The sequence below is a fragment of the Helianthus annuus genome, chromosome 9 (genome assembly GCF_002127325.2).
Source record: "Helianthus annuus cultivar XRQ/B chromosome 9, HanXRQr2.0-SUNRISE, whole genome shotgun sequence".
NCBI classification, from domain to species: domain Eukaryota; kingdom Viridiplantae; phylum Streptophyta; class Magnoliopsida; order Asterales; family Asteraceae; genus Helianthus; species Helianthus annuus.
In genome coordinates, this window is record NC_035441.2 from 147,636,797 (window position 1) to 147,657,159 (window position 20,363).

At 36.1% G+C, this 20,363-nt stretch overlaps 1 protein-coding gene and 1 long non-coding RNA gene across 3 annotated transcripts; both read left to right on the forward strand.

The window, feature by feature from the left end:
• Window positions 1-6,842: 6,842 nt before the first annotated feature.
• Window positions 6,843-9,151, forward strand: LOC110927288 (SUMO-conjugating enzyme SCE1). Its single transcript, XM_022170953.2, has 5 exons — window positions 6,843-7,016; window positions 7,097-7,180; window positions 8,446-8,598; window positions 8,690-8,803; window positions 8,892-9,151. Exons 1-5 carry the CDS (start codon window positions 6,948-6,950, stop codon window positions 8,952-8,954), a joined length of 483 nt encoding a protein of 160 aa, XP_022026645.1. The 5' UTR covers window positions 6,843-6,947; the 3' UTR covers window positions 8,955-9,151.
• Window positions 9,152-15,728: 6,577 nt separating this feature from the next.
• On the forward strand, window positions 15,729-20,122 carry LOC110907998. Of its 2 annotated transcripts, none has more exons than XR_004867501.1 (5): window positions 15,729-15,783; window positions 18,692-18,798; window positions 18,937-19,066; window positions 19,777-19,895; window positions 19,980-20,122. It is a non-coding gene; the product is annotated as an uncharacterized LOC110907998 (long non-coding RNA). The 2 variants fall into 2 exon arrangements; XR_004867502.1 differs by lacking the exon at window positions 15,729-15,783 and adding an exon at window positions 18,443-18,515.
• The last annotated feature ends 241 nt before the right edge of the window (window positions 20,123-20,363 follow it).

Here is a 20,363-nt window from a genome sequence, read left to right on the forward strand (position 1 = left end):
GACTGTAGGAGCTGGTCAAGCGTTAGCTCGTGTCCCAGAGGAGCACCACTAGTAATTGGTTGGGAAGAGAAGATAGGATGTACCGTAGTATTTGTCATAGTGGACAGATAAGGGTGAGGGTTTGGAGGGTTGCTGGGACCAGCCTCACTTCTTGTGGTAAAAGGTGGTAGGGGTGGTCCGGGAGACAGCGTTGGCTCAGGTTCATCATAATCTAAACGAATCCTTATACCCTTTTCCCTTTCTTTACTCACATGTTGGTTAAGAAGTGACCTTAACTCGAGGAAATTATTAGCGACCCCCTCGGGGGTAAGTTCAACACGCGCCGGGGTGTCAGATACACCGACATTGGGGGATGGAGCCCCGGATCTGGATGGGGTTGGTGTGTTGAAGGTAAGGAACTCGGGTGTGCTCCCCGGAGTCGAGAAAGGTGTTGTTATAGTCGTATGAGCTTGGCCACCACCCGGGGTGGAAGTGTTAGGGATCTGGTTCACTTCTCCTGGAGATCCACTTTCAGACATGGTGACTTTGAGTGAAGAGAGCTACACTACTAGGTCTTTTTTTGAGAAGAAATAGCGGCGTAGCCCCACGGTGGGCGCCAACTTGTTGATGCAACAAACACGAGACCAAAGATGGTAGCTGAGTTGGTTAGGCAAAGAGGTTGAAGGGTTCAACCTTGCCTAACGCAGGTCGCGGGGTCCCCCCACGTTTGCAAAACGTGGAAGGAGGTTCACTAGTATGTAATTATTGTTTGCTGAGAGTTCTTTCTCCGAGACGTGCTCGAATCCAGGAGTGAAAGCAAACAGAATGTGTGTGGTGGATGTGATAAGAAGTAACTTGAGAGTGGGCAAGTACTCCACGAATGACCAGAAATGAGGGAATCTCAACTGATCGAAGAATGTCTTTTGAGGTGAATGAGCTGTCTTCTTATAGGGGAAGACATCTCCTCAAATAGTATGTACAAGACTAGTAGAACCTGTTTGCAGTGGAGGGTTTCCCTTTTTGGGGTTGAAGGCTTTTGTCCCCTGTATAATAGCATGTATGGTGCAGACCTGCTTTGCTTTTGCGAGCGTGGGTTGGTGAAGCGAGCTCGGATGTGATTGATTACTGTTCCCTCCTCGCTTTTCCATTTCACAGCTTTTCAACCATTGAACCGTTTAACCCTTTAAGCACTTGCATGTTTAGTCACTTTATTTAGTCTTGGGCTACCCCCGTCATCACCCCTAAATAGACATCTCTTTTCAATTCGTTTTTCCTAAAAACACCTGTCGGACCTACTCTCATGAAACTTAAAGGAATGACCATGACAAGGGACTATGTTAGTTTACTACCGGCAAGGAACCCATTAGTGAACGTTCGGTTTTCGTATACATTTAATTCACTTAATGCGATGAAATTCTTTTAAAATTTTTTAAAATTTTCAATTTTTTTCACTTTTCATCGTTTTCAATCACTTTCAACCTCTTTCAACCTCTTGTCCCAAACCTTTCCTTTCCCAGGTTCCCAGATCCCCACACTTGGGTGACATTGTCCCCAATGTATAGTGCTTTTAAAACAAACCCGGGAATAACAACCAAACCATCCCATAAGCGGCCAATCCCTAACACAAATAGTTGAACACCACCAAAAACACGAATAACAATACAATAATAAAAGTGGAATAGACTCCCCTGGTTTAAAGCATAGAAGCCTCATGCGTCATGTTCCACCACGACCGTATAGCATTCCATTCGCGGTCGTGTCCACAAGTACTCAGGTCAATCTCTATAATTAGTGTTCGGATCATCCCCATCCAAATGGAGATTGAGTATGACAGTTCTGACTGAACTCTAATCCGTGCATTGTCCGCAATTGCAACTAGAACGTACGGGGACTTCACCAAACATCCTCACACTTGGACCATTGCATCCGTAGAGATTAATAACCTGGTAACCTGCAAAAATACTCACGCAAAACAAAACAAATATACACTACTCTACATCCTCGGGCTGCCTCCCGAGAGCGCTAAGTTTATAGGTCTTCAGCCAGACCATACCTGATATGCTCAAGGTGGTCGAGTGAGATGTTCGCGTCCCATGGCCTCTAAGTATGTAATCCGCCAATGCTCAGGTAAGTCATCCACTGTCTTCCACATTGGACCGAATAACTTTAACCTCCGTTTTGCATTGTCACACTCGGGCGGTTTCTTTTCCTTCTTCTTTCCTCGTGGCTTCCCTTTTTCTGTCTTTAACTCCTCCTGAGTCACACTTTCCTTTTTCGTCACTGCTTTGCTTCCTGCCACTTCAAACCTGTCAACCATAAAACACTCATGTTTGGTATGAATCTCCTTTGCAGGAGAGACATTTTCTTCACCATTTTCAACTTTTGAGTGTTCACATGTAATAAGAGGATCAGTAGCATTTGAAAACACATTTAACCGCAATTCGCGGTCACCAAACTTCATACTTACCGTTCCATCAACACAGTTTATAATTGCAAGAGTAGTCGCTAAGAACGGTCTACCCAGAATGACTGGAGGGTGCGTGTTCTTTGAACTTGTGGTACAATCAAGCACTAAGAAGTTAACTGGGTAGTAACACTCTTCTACCTTCACAATTACGTCTCTTACAATCCCCCTCGGACACATGGGAGTCTGATCAGCCAACACCACTGTGGTGTTGACTTTTTGTAGCGGACCAAAATCATATTGGTCATACAGACTGCCTGGTAGAATGCTAACACACGCTCCAAGATCCAACAACGCCCTTTCTATTTTAAATTCACCCACTTGTACAGAAATAATGGGTGCTCCTGGATCTTGGAGTTTCTGGGAAAGGGTACCCAACAAAATGGCATTCACATTTGCAGTCAAATCAAGTTTTTTAGGAAACTTGTGAAGTCATTTTTGGTTACTTAACTCTTTCAGACACTCAACCTGATCGGGACTCTCTTTAATCGCATCGAGTAAGGGTAGATTAATTTTAGCTTGTTTAAAACTTTCCCACCTTTCATCCCTTGGTGGGTCCCGATCATGCTGAGAGTCCGATCCATTACCAACATCTTCCACCACTTCCTCAACAAATTGTGATGGTGGAGTAATTGTGACACTACCAATTTCAGAAGTTGGAAGAATACTTACTGCGTTAATGTGCACATTTCTTCCATTTTTCAAGCTAGATGACTGATGTGCTGGATTCACTGTGGTAGTGCTCGGCAACTTACCTGGATTTCTTCTTAGCTGGGCTAGATCTTCTGCTAGCTGCCCTAACTGCTTTTGCATTGCTTCAGGCGTCTTATCTCTAACCTCATTATCCTTTCGAATGTCCTTCATGAATGACATGATCGCGTCTAGCTTCGAATCATTCGAGTCGCCTCCACCACCTGAAGAATTACCTTGCTGGTTACCTTGATTCCTCCACTCCCTTGATAATTGCTTTGATAATTGCTCTGATTTTGCTGTTGGTTGTTGGCTTGAGGCCCTTGATTATATTGGCCCCGATTCTGGTAACCTCCTTGCAGGTAATTTCCTTGTCGATTCTGATACTGTTGACCTCCTTGGTTGGGTACCTGAAAATTGGGGTTTAACTGATTAGCAGAATTACCGTAACTAAAATTGGGGTGGTTTCGCAAACCTGGATGATATGTATTCGATTTCATATCATATTGCTTTCGTTCACCGTATAATTGATTCACTTCATCAGTCTGACCACCCAACACAGCACACTCTCCGACTTGATGCCCTAACTCTCCACACTCAGTACATACCGCAAACGTATTGGCGGTTTTAACTTCACCTCCCTTTTCGAGATTCATTTGAGCTACCTGTCGCTCAAGCAATAAATTTTGGTGCTTCAACTTCTCGACCCGTTCCTCAGCTTCATAATCGACTGATTTTGCTGAACTCGATCTTGCCCTCCTGCTTGATTGTGCATGTCTCTTAGAAGTAGCACTTTGTCTCTCCAAGTATGCCCAATCTGCAGCCTATGTGTTTGTAAGAAACGTACCATTACTAATGGCGATGAGATCTCTTACATCATCAGGAAGTAGCCCATCATAAAACGCCTTAATTAATTCCCATGTCTGAATTTCATGATGTGGGCATTTCTTAAGCAACTCCTTAAATCTTGTGAACGCCTCATGGAACGGTTCCCCTGAATGTTGCTGGAATGCTCTGATTGCATCCCGAACTTCACTGGTCCTATTCATGGTGTAGTATTCCTCCAAAAACACATGCTGCATCTCTTGCCAAGTGTATATACTACCTGGAGGTAATGTCGCGAACCATTGACGTGCTTTGTCTTTTAGGGTAAATTGAAACAACATTAGCTTTACCTCATCCTTTGTAAACCCTGACCCTCCAATAGTCTGACAAATTGAATCGAAGCTTGCAATGTGCAAGTATGGTTCTTCAGTTCTTTTTCCATAAAATTCCGGCAAATGGCCTAAGTATTGAGGCCTCACCTCGAAGGGTCGATTATTATTCTCCACCGGTATAACTAGAGCTGATGAGTTGGGTACTATAACGGGTCAACAATGACCTTCAACGTCTTGAATTGGTGCTCCTTGAACAACTTGTGGGACACCATCCACAAACTGTATCTGCTCGCCCCTAAACCGATTATTAGCTCTTCCCGCTTAAACTGTGGGACTCCATTATGAATTTGATTTTATGGAATCGGCCGTTGGATGTGATTTCTTTGGTTGACCTGCTGTTGTACTGGGTGTCCTTGATTAACATTATACCCTTCATCGTACCTATAATCTGCGTATCTCCCATCATACTAATTTTGATAATCATCATCTTCCCAACCAGATTCCCAAGTATGCACACTGCCTTCTCTGTGTTGGAAACCCTCATCATACACGTGTTGATGTTGGGGTTGGTTGTGACGAATAATTTCCCCATGTCGGAGATTTAGATTTGCCGGTTGCTTTTGTGGACCTGGGTTAAATTGTGGAAATGGTTGTGATGGTGGTTGATTCTGGTTTTGGTTATTGGGCTGGTTTTGGTTCTGGTTCTGATTTTGATTTTGGTTTTGGTTTTGAGGGATTGGTGGATCTGGAATGGGAGGGATTGGATCGTTTTGGGCCTGGTTTTGTGGCTCTTGATCATCCATTTCGTGAGCTGCTTGTTCAAGATCTTGAGCAACTGTTGATGACTGAGCTTTAGTTTTCACTGCTGAACGTAGAAGAACGAGATTCTGTCGAGCAGTCTTTTCTATTTCTGGATCAAATAAGAGCGGTGATGATTTCTTTGAAAACCTGGTATGCATGCAACACGAGAATCACCTGCACACAGACAAACAAGAAACCAAGCGTAATACGGAACAAAACAAATAAAAGACAAACAAAAGGAAATATTTTTGGGTTTTTTTGGTTTTTTCTAATTTTTATATTTTTTTTGAATTTTTAAGAAAAACAGCTAACTAAACTAAGCGCACCGACTCCCCGGCAACGGCGCCATTTTGATCGATGTCGTAAGGTCGGTCAAAAGTAAAGTTAAAAGTGTCCTATTCACCTTTTACTAGTAAAGGGCAAGTAGGGTGTCGAATCCACGGGGAATCAGTGGAAAGTATGAAACTTCGTTGCTTTAATTACCATCTACGTCTAAACTAATTGCTTTTTGCAGTTTTTAGAATGATTGTGAAAACAAAATAAATTAGATTTGTAAACAATTATGAGAAGAGGGACCAATCTCCGGGTTTTCAGGTTGTGTAGAAACACGGGTAACCTAATTACTACCAATTGGAAATCACATAGACATGATTTGCTAACTACTTGTTTTGATAAATAATTAACAGATAATATATTTGATTGCAATGATCCACGATCGAAACCGAAAGATTGATGCAACTGAATAGTAACCTAGATAATTACCAATCCTAGATTTCATAAACATGAACAAGTTCAATGGTTAAAGGTTGAAGACAATGACAACTTAGAATTTAATCCCAATTGTTGATGACAAAACCAAATAACTGATGAACAAGTATGCAAATGATAATCCAACAATGTTTAATAAAAAACAAATAAACAATAAAGATAAACTAACCGAATGATTAGTCAAATCTCAATCCAAAAGTTTGTAAAACTAAGTCAACCTGGTTCCTAACACAAACCCTAGTCCCGGAGATGATCACGGGTGGTTTAGCCGCTCATGTTCTTGATTTGATCTTCAATCTTGATGAGGAATTGCAAGATTGATGATTGGGTTGAGGTTGGGAACTCCAAAATTCGTCCTTGGGAAGTGGAAAACGGCTAGGGTTAATGATAATTACGTTTGGGGAATGTTTGTGCTTAAATATGGTGGAAAAACAAGAAATTCGCAAGTCAGATCTGGGTTCAGCGCCTAGCGCACCAAAAACAGCACCTAGTGCGCCAAACTATACTTTCCTTCTGTGGTGCGCTGAAATCAGCACCTAGTGGCGCCGATTGCTACCGAACTTCCCGTTTTTCATATTTTGGCCTTCCAACTTGTGTGTATGCTTCCAATACTCCATAATGCTTCCCGAAAACCTTCCGTCAAGCTCCAAAAGCCATCCGTTATGCTCCGAGTACATGCAAATCAAAATCAACCCAAAGTAAACCGTTTCCATACACATAATCATGTAAAGCCTCATAATTAAACACTTTAAAACACGATTAAACACCCTCACATCACCGTGTCTTTTACTTTATTTCAATACGCATTCTATAGGCCTATACGATATGTATTGAATTAAAAAAGTGTACGGATAGAGAGGGGGTGTGCCATTAAAAAATCTAAAAAAAAAACATGATTAAAATTAATCATATCAACAAAATAATCTATAATGATAATGACAAAATATCAAAAAGTCACATAAAAGTTTAGTCGGTGAAATAAAAGGCTACGACTATTTCATAAGAAGAAATAACCAATACGCAAGCAGTATCCCCACTTTCGCAGAGGCCGCAAATCTTTGACACCCCACCGATCGCCACAGCAAATCATGTCTGGCGGCATAGCTCGTGGTCGTCTCACCGAGGAACGCAAAGCATGGCGAAAGAATCATCCTCATGTTCGTCATATTCCAAACCCTAATTCCCCCCTTTTTTAATAATTTCACTTGCTAATTGTTAATTTCGTGTTATTAATTAGGGTTTCGTAGCGAGGCCAGAATCTCTCCCCGATGGTACAGTTAATTTGATGGTCTGGAACTGTACTATACCCGGTAAAGCTGGGGTAAGTTTTTACCATCTGTTAGTTTTACAAGTTTTAATGTTTAATATGCTGATTGGATAATCTTTTATTAAATTAGAAACTGCTGCATCTGATTTTTTTTAAGGTTGTTGTTTGGTGCCAGTTTGTCTGTAGATGTTACGTGTCACCTAAATGTTTGTTTTGATTGAGAAATAATGCTCTTAGTTTTTACTGTTATGTGATAGATTAGAAAGTGATGCACAACTAACGTTTTTAACACAATTTATGCGATGCTATAAGCGGTATAATTCTCGGATTGCGTTTATGATTAGGTATAGATTAAGAAATGGTTTTTTTTCATCACTTTCCTAAACTGGATATTAGTTATGTGACAGTTTGGGGGAGGGGAATGGCAGTTTGTTTTTGGATTCTTTCAGGTTGCATTTTCGATTTAAAAAGGGTGTTGTGACTTGTGATCTGATGCGTTTTTATCCCTAAAAGCCGATTATGCAAGACGTTTGTTATTGAAAAAAAATACTAAAGGTTTATTTATTTATATATGATATTTTAAGTTGTCAACTTTAAACACTAAAATATAAGATATTTTTTTCGTCGTCTCTGGTTAAATTTGTTAAATCAATGGTCTAATTTGTTCAAATACTCTCACTCATTGCTCGATCATTGGTCTAATTTGTTCAAATATTGGTCAACTGCATAATGCGTCGCATACTCGCATCAGACTGCATCAGTTGCATCATGGAATCACATTGCATTATGCAGTTGATGATGTCCCATCAGCACAGTGCGCACCTGATGCGCACATTTTTAAACAAAGCTTATGACTTGTGTCTATGAAAATCTCTAAGCTGATGATAATGCACGGTGGTAGTTTCTTTTGTGTAACCAGTATGTTTCAGTGTAAATAAGATCGATCGATCATCTAAGCGCGTAAGAATTGATTTCAACTTTCAATTGATGAACATGGATTTAGAAAATGTGAGTTGCCGTCTTTCTAATATTTAGAATGCTTAATGTAATGATTAGTTGCTAATTAAAGTCGCAGAGAATACTTAACTCACAGGCGGTTAGTTTCTACCAATGATGTTTGGGAATACGGTCTGAAATCGTGATAGAAGTAACATTTAAAAAAGTGGCTTGATGTTCGATGAAATGAAAATACTTTTATATTATGTTGGCTCTTTGATTGCTTGATCATGTACAAGTTCTTGACTCTATATTATCAAGATCATTGTGGGGTTGACTGTATTTATCTTATTCTATGATTTTATCATACGAGACTTTTGCAGACTGATTGGGAGGGTGGTTTTTATCCCCTCACCCTTAATTTCACTGAAGATTATCCAAGCAAGCCACCAAAGTGCAAATTCCCCCAAGGGTTCTTTCACCCCAATGTTTACCCGTCTGGAACCGTTTGTCTATCAATCCTCAATGAAGACAGTGTACGCGCATATCATCCATGTTAAGATTAAAAGTAACGTTAACATATATCGTTATCACTAATAATATTCTGTGACTATCTGTTATCTACAGGGTTGGAGACCCGCAATTACGGTTAAACAAATTCTAGTGGGTATCCAGGATTTGCTGGACACTCCGAACCCTGCTGATCCTGCTCAAACCGAGGGATATCATCTCTTTATTCAGGTAATCATGGTTTATTTCTGTAGTTTTGTCATCAGTTATCAAGTTACGGAACTCGTGATATGATTTGCGCAAAATATATCATGTGCAGGATACTGTGGAATACAAGAAACGAGTTCGCCAGCAAGCGAAGTCATACCCCTCTCCTGTCTAGATGCAATCCATGGTTCTGGTTTCATGTAGATCTGACATGTTAATGAATTTGTTTTCTATTGATTTGCAAAACCATCATTCAACAACGCGTATTTGGTTCTGATTAAACATGTTTAATGGGTTTCCGAGTTACTAACTTTCTGTTTATTTATGAGTGGATTTACAAGCAATATATATTAGTTTCGGAGTTCATTTGAACGCTACATCTTGGCTAATGTAAACATTTCAGCGCGCATGATCAGAGGAAATCTGGGATATGCTCGTCATGTCATTTAGAACAAGAGCCATCCAATGACCCTTAAAAATATGTATAAGGAGCACGGGGCACCTCTTAGATGGCGGCTTAGTGGGTTCCACAGGAACACCACCGCAACTTTTCTAAGACGGGATCCTAGGTCAGTTTTCGTGTTTTTGAATCTGTGCTGGATAGAGGTGTTTGAATGTGTTTTTCATATATATTTTTTTTTTTTAAAGTGTGATGTGTCTTAAGTCTGATTGTTACATTCTTTTAGGGTTAGAAATGAGTTGGAGTGAGTTCAAATAAGATGACATTATCATAATGATTGGCTTTATGAGTTCAAATGGGTTCTAAGATAGGTGTCCTTTCCACCCTTAGCTAAAACATAATTTATTTTAGCTGTATGAAAAATAAGCCTACTTAAGTTCACGAGCCTAGTCAATCTTGAGCAGCTTATAAACGGCTCTACTCATTTACACCTCTAGTCAAAAGTTTAATTAAACTAGAAAATAAATGTACATAGTTAACTTCAATGGGAATCACTTGCAAGCTTGATTGCAGAAGTCGCTAGACGCTCACAGGTCAGTTGACTGTAAGTTGCGAGTACTCGGTGTTGGCAGAAAGTACTCGGACATGATAAACTATAAAGATATTAATTTTCGGGAAATTATATATATGTCAGATATCACACGTTTACTAATATTTATAATAAAATATGTGAATATCGATATAAATAAAAGGATACGTATTTAGGTTAGATTCATTTGTGAACAACCACCTTAATAATGAACTGTGTGAACTAATCCTAGCCCTTGATTATTAATACATAAGTGTAAATCAATGATCAGGATTTGATGATGATTTCATGATGAAAATACACTAGTGTATTTTACGATTTGATGATGTAAATCAATGGTCATGATTTGTTCACTCAGTTCACAAATACGCTAGTGTTCACTTTAAAACCCAACCCGTATTTAAATACTAAAGGAAATTATATATACGTCAAATATCATAAGTTTACTAATAGAGGGGCAATCTTGACCCAAAGCCTTTCAAGTGGGTCAATTTGGGTTGCTTTTAAAATTATATGAGTTGGTTTGGGTAAGATATTTTAACTAAATGAGTCACAATGAGTCACTTGAACTTCCATCTTATAATTTTCGGGTCAAAGCGGGTCGACAACATTAAATAAATGGGTCGATGTGGGTTAGTGTCTTAAAGAAATGGGGCAGGTTTCGGATCGGAATGGGTTTCGAGCCGGCACAAGTATCCGCACGAGACGGGTTATGGCATGAAACGGGTTTTGGATCGGAACGGGTTCAGTTCAGATTGAGTTTCGGGCCGAGACGGGTTTCGACACGACGCAGGTTTTGGATCGGAACGGGGTCGGTTCGGGTCGGGTTTTGGGCCGACACGGGATTCTGCACGGGACGGGTTTCGGATCGCAACGGATTTTGGGCCGACACGAGTTTCCGCACGAGACGAGTTTCGACGCGAACCGTTTCGACGCGAACTATTTCGACCCATACCGTTTCGAATCAAACCGTTTCGACGCGGACCGTTTCGACCTGTACCCATTTTGACCCATGAAAAAAAAAATCTAAAAAAATCCTACACCCAGCGTGTTGTTGATGGGACAAAAAAAAGTTATTCTCATTTACCACTTGTTATACCCGTGACGAATGGGCAAATTTGGCTTAGTCAACGATGTTGTGTTATGAGAATCACTAGAAATCAACATGCTTAATATGAGCTTCGTTTTAAAAAACATTTGTGATTTCTCAGGCTTTTATGCTACAACGAATTGTGATATCAGTATATGAGTTGGAACTTTGTTTTCAATTGCAGTATCTGGAACGTAAGAAGTACCGTTTCGAATTGAACCATTTCGACGTGAACCGTTTCGATGCGAACCGTTTCAACCCGTACCGTTTCGACCAGTACCGTTTCGAATCGAACCGTTTCGACGGTTTCGACCCAAACCGTTTCGAATCGAACCATTTCGTACCGTTTCGACGCGAACCGTTTCGACCCGTACCGTTTCGAACCGAACAAAATTGCCTCTTGATGTACAATCTCTTTAAAAAAAACATTTTTAACCAACCCAACCCGAAACCCATTCCGACCTGAAACCTGTTCCGACCCGAACCCGTTCCGACCCGAACCAAATCAACCCGTTTCGACCCGAACCCATTTTGACCTATGACCCGACCCGACTCAACCCGACCCGTTTGACAGGTCTACTTACTAATATTTATAGAAAAAAAATGTGAATATGCTCAGGTTTATTTAAATACGTTCACATATAGACATAGGAATTATGTTCTATTATTTTAAGTCAAACTCGGCCTGACTAGATCCGGTTCTACACGGGGTTGACCGCCTTTGACCGATTCCCAGTAATTAGGCGGAGTTGAAGAAAATCGGCTCAGCACGATACCATACCAAGTAGTGATTACTCGACGAGTCCTCGACCGCCTACACTGAGTTTACAACATTGCTTTCAAGCATAACTAGTGCCATAATTTGAAAAGGTTATGTGAATCGGCATCAATGTGAGTATATAACACTTAAAAGCCAGGTATTATATAACATGATTTTTTACTACCCAATCTAGATTTGTCCTGCTCGAAGGCTTTGGCTCAAGTTCGTTTAAGTTTTAATCAATTCATACTTTTAACACCTTGATCTCGAATAACTCATGAGTGGTTCAACTAATTTCTACCCTTAACGTTAATTAAATGAAAAGTGAAAATAGGCGGTGTTCATTTGGTTGGCTATAGTTCATTTGGATTTTTTCAAACTTCTAATGAAATTTACACAAATCAAACAAACCCGAGCAGAAGAAAGTAACTACCAACACAAGTTGACATTGACACTCATGCCAATCTAAATTTGATACTTGGATTTGAAATTGTTTACATCAATATTTCCCCAGATGTGGACATCGTGAAATATAATTTATTTTTGAGTAATTTACAATTTGAGTCCCAGCGGTTTACATTGTCCAACATGTTGAGCCCGTAACTTGTTTTTTCATCCGAGTCCCCGTGGTTTACAATTTCCTACACTTTGTGTCCGTCTATTAGGGTAGTTAGATGGTTAACTATATAGTTTAGTTCTTGACTATGTAGATCGGGTTTTTGTAATGATCTAAGGTACACAGATTTCAAATATGCAATAGTTTCAAATTTGAAGCAGTGACACCTTGGATCAATGACAAACGACCACCATTCAGGAGCAGACCCACTACCATTTAAAGGGGGTGGCCGCCCACCTTAAAATGTTAATGTTATACGTATATTAAAATTCAGATATGATAATACAACACACCTAGCCTCTCTTTTATACAACTCCAAAACAGAACCCTAATGAGTCAAAGATCCTGACTTTAACAGCTACTAGCAGTCCTAGCTCATTAGCAGCCCAACAACAACTATATTAGTAGCTCAGCAGCTCATCAGACCAAGCGGACCGATTTTTTTTATTATTTAACGAAACGACCCCTAAAAATATATGCCTCGTGAAAAAACTTTACTAGGTCCGCCATTGCCATAAGTGGCACCGATGAAGTTGTATTATGATAATCCACTGATGCGTAATGTTATAACCACCAATTGTTACACTATTTTCTTTCATGATGGTTGCAATGTTTCACTCTGTCATTGCACTAATTCGACCCTTATATAAGGGAATAATCTGGTTCGTTTAATATACAATCTGATCAATTGGCTTTTACAGAAAAGAACGTCTTGTTCTTGAGAAACATTTTTTGTTTTATCCGATTGTTGATTTCGTGCACACAAAATACTATAATCTGAAAACAAGATTACATGATTTAGAAAGTTATCGAAGTTATACTAAATCTATAGTGAACATAATCTATTCGTTACAAGGTTAAACATTTATAACCCAAAAAACAAATGGATATTGGCCTCTAAGAATTCTTGCTAGACGTCATTGGCCATTGGCAGTCCCACCTTTTTTTATTTCACATGACAGTCCCACCTTTCAACTATTTTTTTTCACCGGTCCTCAGATAAAAAACCCTAACAGAGTTAAGTTTTTTTCCAAATTACAAACTGATATTTAGGGCTTTTGATCAGAACGAGGATACGAGCCGAATGATGTAAAACTTACCTTGAAATTGTGCTCTAAACGACGAAAATGATGCTTCAATTCAAGTGTTTAAACTTCCAATTACAAAAATCAAGTCGTTTGGAGCACTATTTCGAGGTAAGTTTTACATCAATAGACTCGTAACCTCGTCCTGATCAAAAGCCTTAAAACATCAGTTTGTAATTCGGAAAAAAACTTAACTCCGTTAAGTTTTTTTTAACTGAGGACCAGTGGAGGAAAAATAGCTGAAAGGTGGGACTGACAGGGGGATAAAAAAAGATGAGACTGCCAATGAACAATGACATCTAGTAGGGATTATTACAGATCAATATCCCAAAAACAAATCATTTAGAATCACAAATCATTTAGAATCATGTTCCTATCTTGATTTGTGACAGAAATGAAATCTCTATGTAAAAAAATAGTTTTTTTTTTTTTTTTGTTGACGGTTTACTTCCAATTTTGGCCGAAAGTCTCGAAGTTTAATTTGTTAACTTCCTAGGATACCCTAGGAAACGACACATGTTGTTGCATAAAACAAGAGTCATGACAAACACAAAAGTTGCATTGATTTCTTCACCTAATGTTTTGATTTTCAAAAACTTCTATCAAAACGTCAACTCTCATGTGTTAAATAGAACTTAAAGGTAATACAGCCATGATAAAATCATCACTAGTGGTGATCACGGATATTTAAGTTCCATTCATAGTGGGCATGAGTGAGTTTTCCCCTCTAGGTCTCAAGTTCGAGTCTGAGTAATAGTGGTTTTTCATGAGGGGTTTAAATTGAGGATCTATTGTGTGAAGGGACTCTCTAGTACGGACCCGATTAAAACAACGAATGCTAGACCTCCTGACATTCACAAATAATTCACACCTTTAAAAAAAATACAACCATGATAAATATAGTCTCTCCCCTAAATTATAATCTATTATTTATATTTTAGTTTCTTACAAAATAATTAACAAATCTATGCATTATGAAATATAAGTAAGATTGATTATTATCTTATTATTTACCTTTAATTTTAGGGTCAATATTTTCATTTTCTGTTATTTATAAAATCGTATCTATATATATATATATAAATGAGATGGATTTGGGCTAGGTGGCATTTGTATTTGGCCATCTTGGCTGATGTGGCAATTTAGTTTAGGAGGGAAATCTCATTTTGCTTTCTACATTCACGATTCCAAGAAAAAAGAGGCGGGATCCGAAATGTGTTGGGTCGGGTTTTTTGAATTCGGGTCATAGTATATATTTCCTTTTTTTTCTCATTCTTCTTGCATACACTTTACAAACCCTAAAAAACTAAGTTGCATCCTCTCTCCTATCACCACCACCAAGATCCTCAATTCTAAACCATAGCCAAACCTCTGCAACATCATCTTCTTCACACAAATCAATCCTATTAACCAATCAAAGGTATGTTTCTATGTTTTTGATTTTATTGTTTCTGATTTCTTTGTTTTACGATTGTAATCTACACAATCGATCCTAAATCTGCTTTATTTATGTTATTCAATTCTATAGAAACTTGATTTTATAAAGATTGTGTCGAATGCTATTAACTTCTTCTTTGTCCTAAACTTTGTAGATCTGATCATAAAAATTGAAGGTATGTTGTTTTAATTTGTTGTTTATCTATTGTGTATCTTTAATCAAGCGATTGAACATTTATCTTTTTGTTTTTTTGCAAACAAAATCAAGATCAGAGGTTTTATTATCATCATCTACATTTATCAAAGTTACTGATTTTTGTTGATTTTGTTTTTCATGTGGAACCCTAAATCTTGGATAAAATCGGACTCCGATCATTCGTGAAACAACAGAGGTTCGTTAAATGTTATAGTTGTTTTCTTTTTTTTAAGTTTGTGTAGGTTTGATTTTATCCTTTTTGTTCGGTATTTTATTTTCAAAATTAATAACATATGTTCTGAATGTTTTATGGTTTGTTTTTCTCATGGTAAACCCTCAATCTTTTATGACAATTGGACTCGAATTGTTCGTCGACCAAAACAGGTTAGTTCAGTTTTGTTGGTGTTGTTTGTTTTTTTATATGTATAGTCTTTCTTTTTTATTTTTGTCTTTAGGCGTTAATTTGAAATTTTATGTGATTATCTTTTGAAGTTCTTATGGTTTGTTTTGTGAGTTATAATTTTTGTATTTAGTTATAATTTTTGTATTTAATTAGTTTTTAATTCTTTAAATATGTCTTTAATTTCTTTTTAAATCTGTTTTTGTTTCTATAAATAGATTAGTGTTGTTAAAGATGATTTTTGTATTCGAAATTATGATTCGGTTTCTGTAAATAGACTTTGTTTCTATAAATAGATTACCGTTATATTTTTTTAAACAATGGTTACTTCCATTGCAGTTATGGATCATGAAAACAACGCTACTTCGTTGTTAAAGTTGATTGAGGACTATGATCCTATATTTTTCGAATTGTTCGTCGACCAAAAACAGGTTAGCTCAGTTTTGTTGTTGTTGTTTGCTTTTTGATATGTATAGTCTTTCTTTTTTATTTTTTTCTTTAGGTGTTAATTTGAAATTTTATGTGATTATTTTTTGAAGTTCTTATGGTTTGTTTTGTGAGTTATAATTTTTTGTATTTAGTTATAATTTTTGTATTTAGTTAATTGTTAATTCTTTAAAGATGTCTTTAATTTCTTTTTAAAGTTGTTTTTGTTTCTATAAATAGATTAATGTTGTTAAAGATGATTTTTGTATTCGAAATTATGATTCGGTTTATGTAAATAGACTTTGTTTCTATAAATAGATTACCGTTATATTTTTTTTAAAACAGTGGTTACTTCCATTGCAGTTATGGATCACAAAAACAACGCTCCTTCGTTATTAATGTTGATTGGGGACTATGATTCTATATTTTTGGTATGTTTCTTAAGTTTTCAGTTTTGTGCACACAATAAATTATTGCAACTTATATGTTTTTTTTTTGTTTCAATTGATAGAAAATACCGTATGATTTTGCAACCTTATTGTGGGGAGAACAACTTCCATATGTTAATGTCTTAAAATTATTAATGATGATTTATCGTGAGTCATTTAGTTATAATTTTTGTATTTAGTTAGTTGTTAATTCTTTAAAGATGCCTTTAATTTCATTTTTAAAGTTGTTTTTGTTTTATTAAACAGATTACTGTTGTTAAAGATGATTTTTGTATTCGGAATTATGAGTCGGTTTGTAAATAGACTTTATTTCTATAAATAGATTACCATTATATATTTTTTAAAACAGTGGTTACTTACTTTGCAGTTATGGATCCTAAAAACATCTCTCATTCGTTGTTAAAGGTGATTGAGGAATATGATCCTATATTTTTCGTATGTTTCCTTAGTGATTTGATTTTTAAATTTTAAATTTTGAAGTCAATCATTATTTTAAAATTAAATTTTGAAGTAAACCATTATTGTGTTTGATTTTAGATTTTCAATTTCGAAGTCAATTATTATTTTAAATTTAAATTTGAAAGTTTTCTATTAATGTGTTTCATTTTAAATTTCGAATTTATAAATTGAATTTAAATTTGAAAGGTTAGACTTTCCTAATAAGTTTGCTTGATTTACGGGATTGGATATTAGTGATTTGATTTTCAGATTTTAAATTTTACATTTTCAAGTCAATCATTATTTTAAATTTAAATTTTGAAGTAAACCATTATTGTGTTTGAATTTAAATTTTGAATGCTTTGAAATCTTGATGATTTTTATGAGATGCTTTGAATATATTATCTGTAATTTTAGGGATGCTTCGAGTCTTCGACTATTATTTTTGTACTCGAGTTGCATATCTAATTCAAATTGTGTTTTGTATTTTTAGGTGAAGAGCTTCTTTCAGACTCCTTCCTCTACAAGGAACTCTTGAATGAGATCCTATGAGAAGTTGAAGGAAAGGTATATCTTGCACCGTTCTTTATCTATATCTATATATCTATATATCTATATATCTTAAATGGGATCCTATGGGAAATTGATCTCTATTCGATTCACTAATGTATATTTTTCTCCTCACCATTTTGTTCCGTTAATAAACTCATGTGTGCTCTTATGTTTGATACCCGATCTTAATCCAGTGATTAATATCCGCTTGGGTAACCCAATCTGAGTGTGATTTTTTTCGTTAACGATTCAGGTAAACTTTCCCGATTTTGGTTTTCTGCAAGGCTAATCATCTAAATTAATTTGTTATTTTATGGTTTACCATTGCATAAGTTAGTATAATTTGTTGACAAAGTTTTGTTTTGGGGTATAGTAATCATAAATTGAGTAATATTCAAGGTTTATGTGTTTTATTTTGATTCATTAGGTGTTTATTTTGGATGGTCCGGGGTTTTTGGCTGCAACTATGTTGGACAGAGATATGCTTGCTATGGCTGGAAACAACATTGTTGTGCTTGATTTTAAATTTTAAACTTTAAAGTCAATCATCATTTTAAATTTAAATTTTGAAGTAAACCATTGTTGTGCTTGATTTTATATTTTCAATTTCGAAGTTAGTTATTATTTTAAATTTAAATTTGAAAGTTTGCCATTAATATGTTTGATTTTAAATTTCGAATCTGTAAATTGAATTTAAATTTGAAAGGTTAGACTTTCCTAATAAGTTTGCTTGATTTATGGGATTGGATATTAGTGATTTAATTTTCAGATTTTAAATTTTAATTTTTGAAGCCAATCATTATTTTAAATTTAAATTTTGAAGTAAACCATTATTGTGTTTAATTTTAGATTTTGAATGCTTTGAAATCTTGATGTTTTTTTTATGAGATGCTTTGACTATATTATGTGTAATTTTAGGAATGCTTCGAGTCTTCGACTATTGTTTTTGTACTCGAGTTGCATATCTAATTCAAACTGTGTTTTGTAATTTTTGGTGATAAATTTCTTTCAGACTCCTTCCCTTACAAGGAACTCTTGAATGGGATCCTATGAGAAGTTGAAGGAAAGGTATATCTTGCACATTTCTTTATCTATATCTATATATCTATATATCTTGAATGGGATCCTATGGGAAATTGATCTCTATTCGATTAATTGATGTATATTCTTTTCCTCACCATTTTGTTCCGTTAATCAACTCATGTGTGCTCTTATGTTTGATACCAGATCTTAATCCAGTGATTAATATCCGCTTGAGTAACCCAATCTGAGTCTGATTTTTTTCGTTAACAATTCAGGTAAACTTTCCTGATTTGGGTTTTCTGCAAGGCTAATCATCTAAACTAATTTGTTATTTTTATGGTTTACCATTGCATAAGTTAGTATAATTTGTTGACAAAGTTTTGTTTTGTGGGATAGTAGTCATAAATTGAGTAATATTCAAGGTTTATGTGTTTTTATTTTCATTCATTAGGTGTTTATTTTGGATGGTCCGGAGTTTTTGGCTGCAACTATGTTGGACAGAGATATGCTTGCTATGGCTGGAAATTGGTACCATGTCGGTTGGTTTTGCTTGGCAAGGTTAGACTTTCCTAATAAGTTTGCTTGATTTACGAGATTAGATATTAGTGATTTGATTTTCAGATTTTAAATTTTAAATTTTGAACTCAATCATTATTTTAATTTTTTAGCTAATAGTTTGATTGACTCGGTTGTTAGATTTGTGACGATGCGTCAGACAAACAACATTGGAATAAGATACAGCCTTGAGCCTTGGCAAGTTAACACATTAGTTAGGGTTATGAAGTTTTTCATGGCACCGACACATTATTGAGCAGTAGCGCATCAGGTTAGTGATATTAGACTTTTTGTCTTGAGAAATTTTGTATATTGATTGATGTTTGAAATTGATTGTGAGGTCTTTGATTGTGCATTGTATTGCTGATTGATATATGAGATTTTGTTGATTGGCATAAGGTATTAGATAAGATGTGTTTGAAGTTGTGAAGATGAATAAGTGAGACGTGTGTAGCAGATATTAGTGAGTGCACAACACATTAGTTAGGGTTTTGAATTATTGATACAGGTTAGTGATGTTAGAGATTATGTTTTGAGAAAGTGTGTAGATTTATTGATGTCTGTGTTTGATTGTGACACCTTTTATTGCGCATGAAATTGCTGGTTATATGAGATTTTGTTGATTGTAGACAAATAAGTTTGAACAGAACTTATTAGATTCACATTTAAGTATAAAAATGAGAGGTTGTTATAAACTGAATTATATACTGAACGAAAAACTGAAAGGAAAAGGAAAAAAAAAAACAATTTAACACAAAGAAAATGAGAGAGAGAGAGTTGCCACATTTTTTAAAACAAAAAATATAAGGTAACCATGCTTCTAAAATCTACTATACTTTTTAATAACATATGGTGGAAAATGGACTATGTTGGATAGGTAGTCAAATACGGTTTTTAGGGTCAAAACGGCTCTGTTGGGTTGACTCGGGACACTTTTATGAAAAACTTTATGTTTTTGACCTTAATAAACCATTTTTGTAGATGACCAGTGTATATCTCTACTTGAGGAATTCTCCAAAGATCCAGAGCCGATTGTTTCATAGAGCTGTGAAGTTGCTCTAAACATACTGGATTTTGAACGATCCGACAAACCATTCGAGGTACTTGGAAGATTAAGTTTCGCTCATTTTATACGAAAAATGTATCGTGTTAAGAGCGATTAGTTTAATCTATGTTTTCTGCAGTACATCTTTATGTAGGCACCTCAATTGCAGGAGGCAGCATGATGGTTTTACTTTGTTGTGTGTTTTGTTACCATTGAGTACTAAATGGCATACATTTGGATAGAGTTTTGAATGATTTACTCAACATTATTATTTGAATGGTTTCTTAGTGTGTGTGTTTTATTTATTGATTAGCGTATCGTATTAGGTATGAATGAATACCATTAGCAAGTCAGTTTAATGCCTTCAAAGTTAATGGATTTTTTTTAATAAGCAAGTGATTATTTGAAAATGGGAACAATCAACACTATATTAATACCCATGTTATTAATTTGTTATATTTCGATTGGTCATGATTGTTAAAAAAAATATATAATGTATATTTAATGAATAAAGTTTTTGTTG

Coding starts and splice junctions, on each gene's coding strand:
- LOC110927288 (XM_022170953.2), top strand. CDS start 6,948: ATGTCTGGCGGCATAGCTCGTGGTCGTCTCACCGAGGAACGCAAAGCA. Junction 7,181..8,445: donor CTATACCCGGTAAAGCTGGG/GTAAGTTTTTAC, acceptor AGACTTTTGCAG/ACTGATTGGGAGGGTGGTTT. Junction 8,804..8,891: donor GATATCATCTCTTTATTCAG/GTAATCATGGTT, acceptor TATCATGTGCAG/GATACTGTGGAATACAAGAA.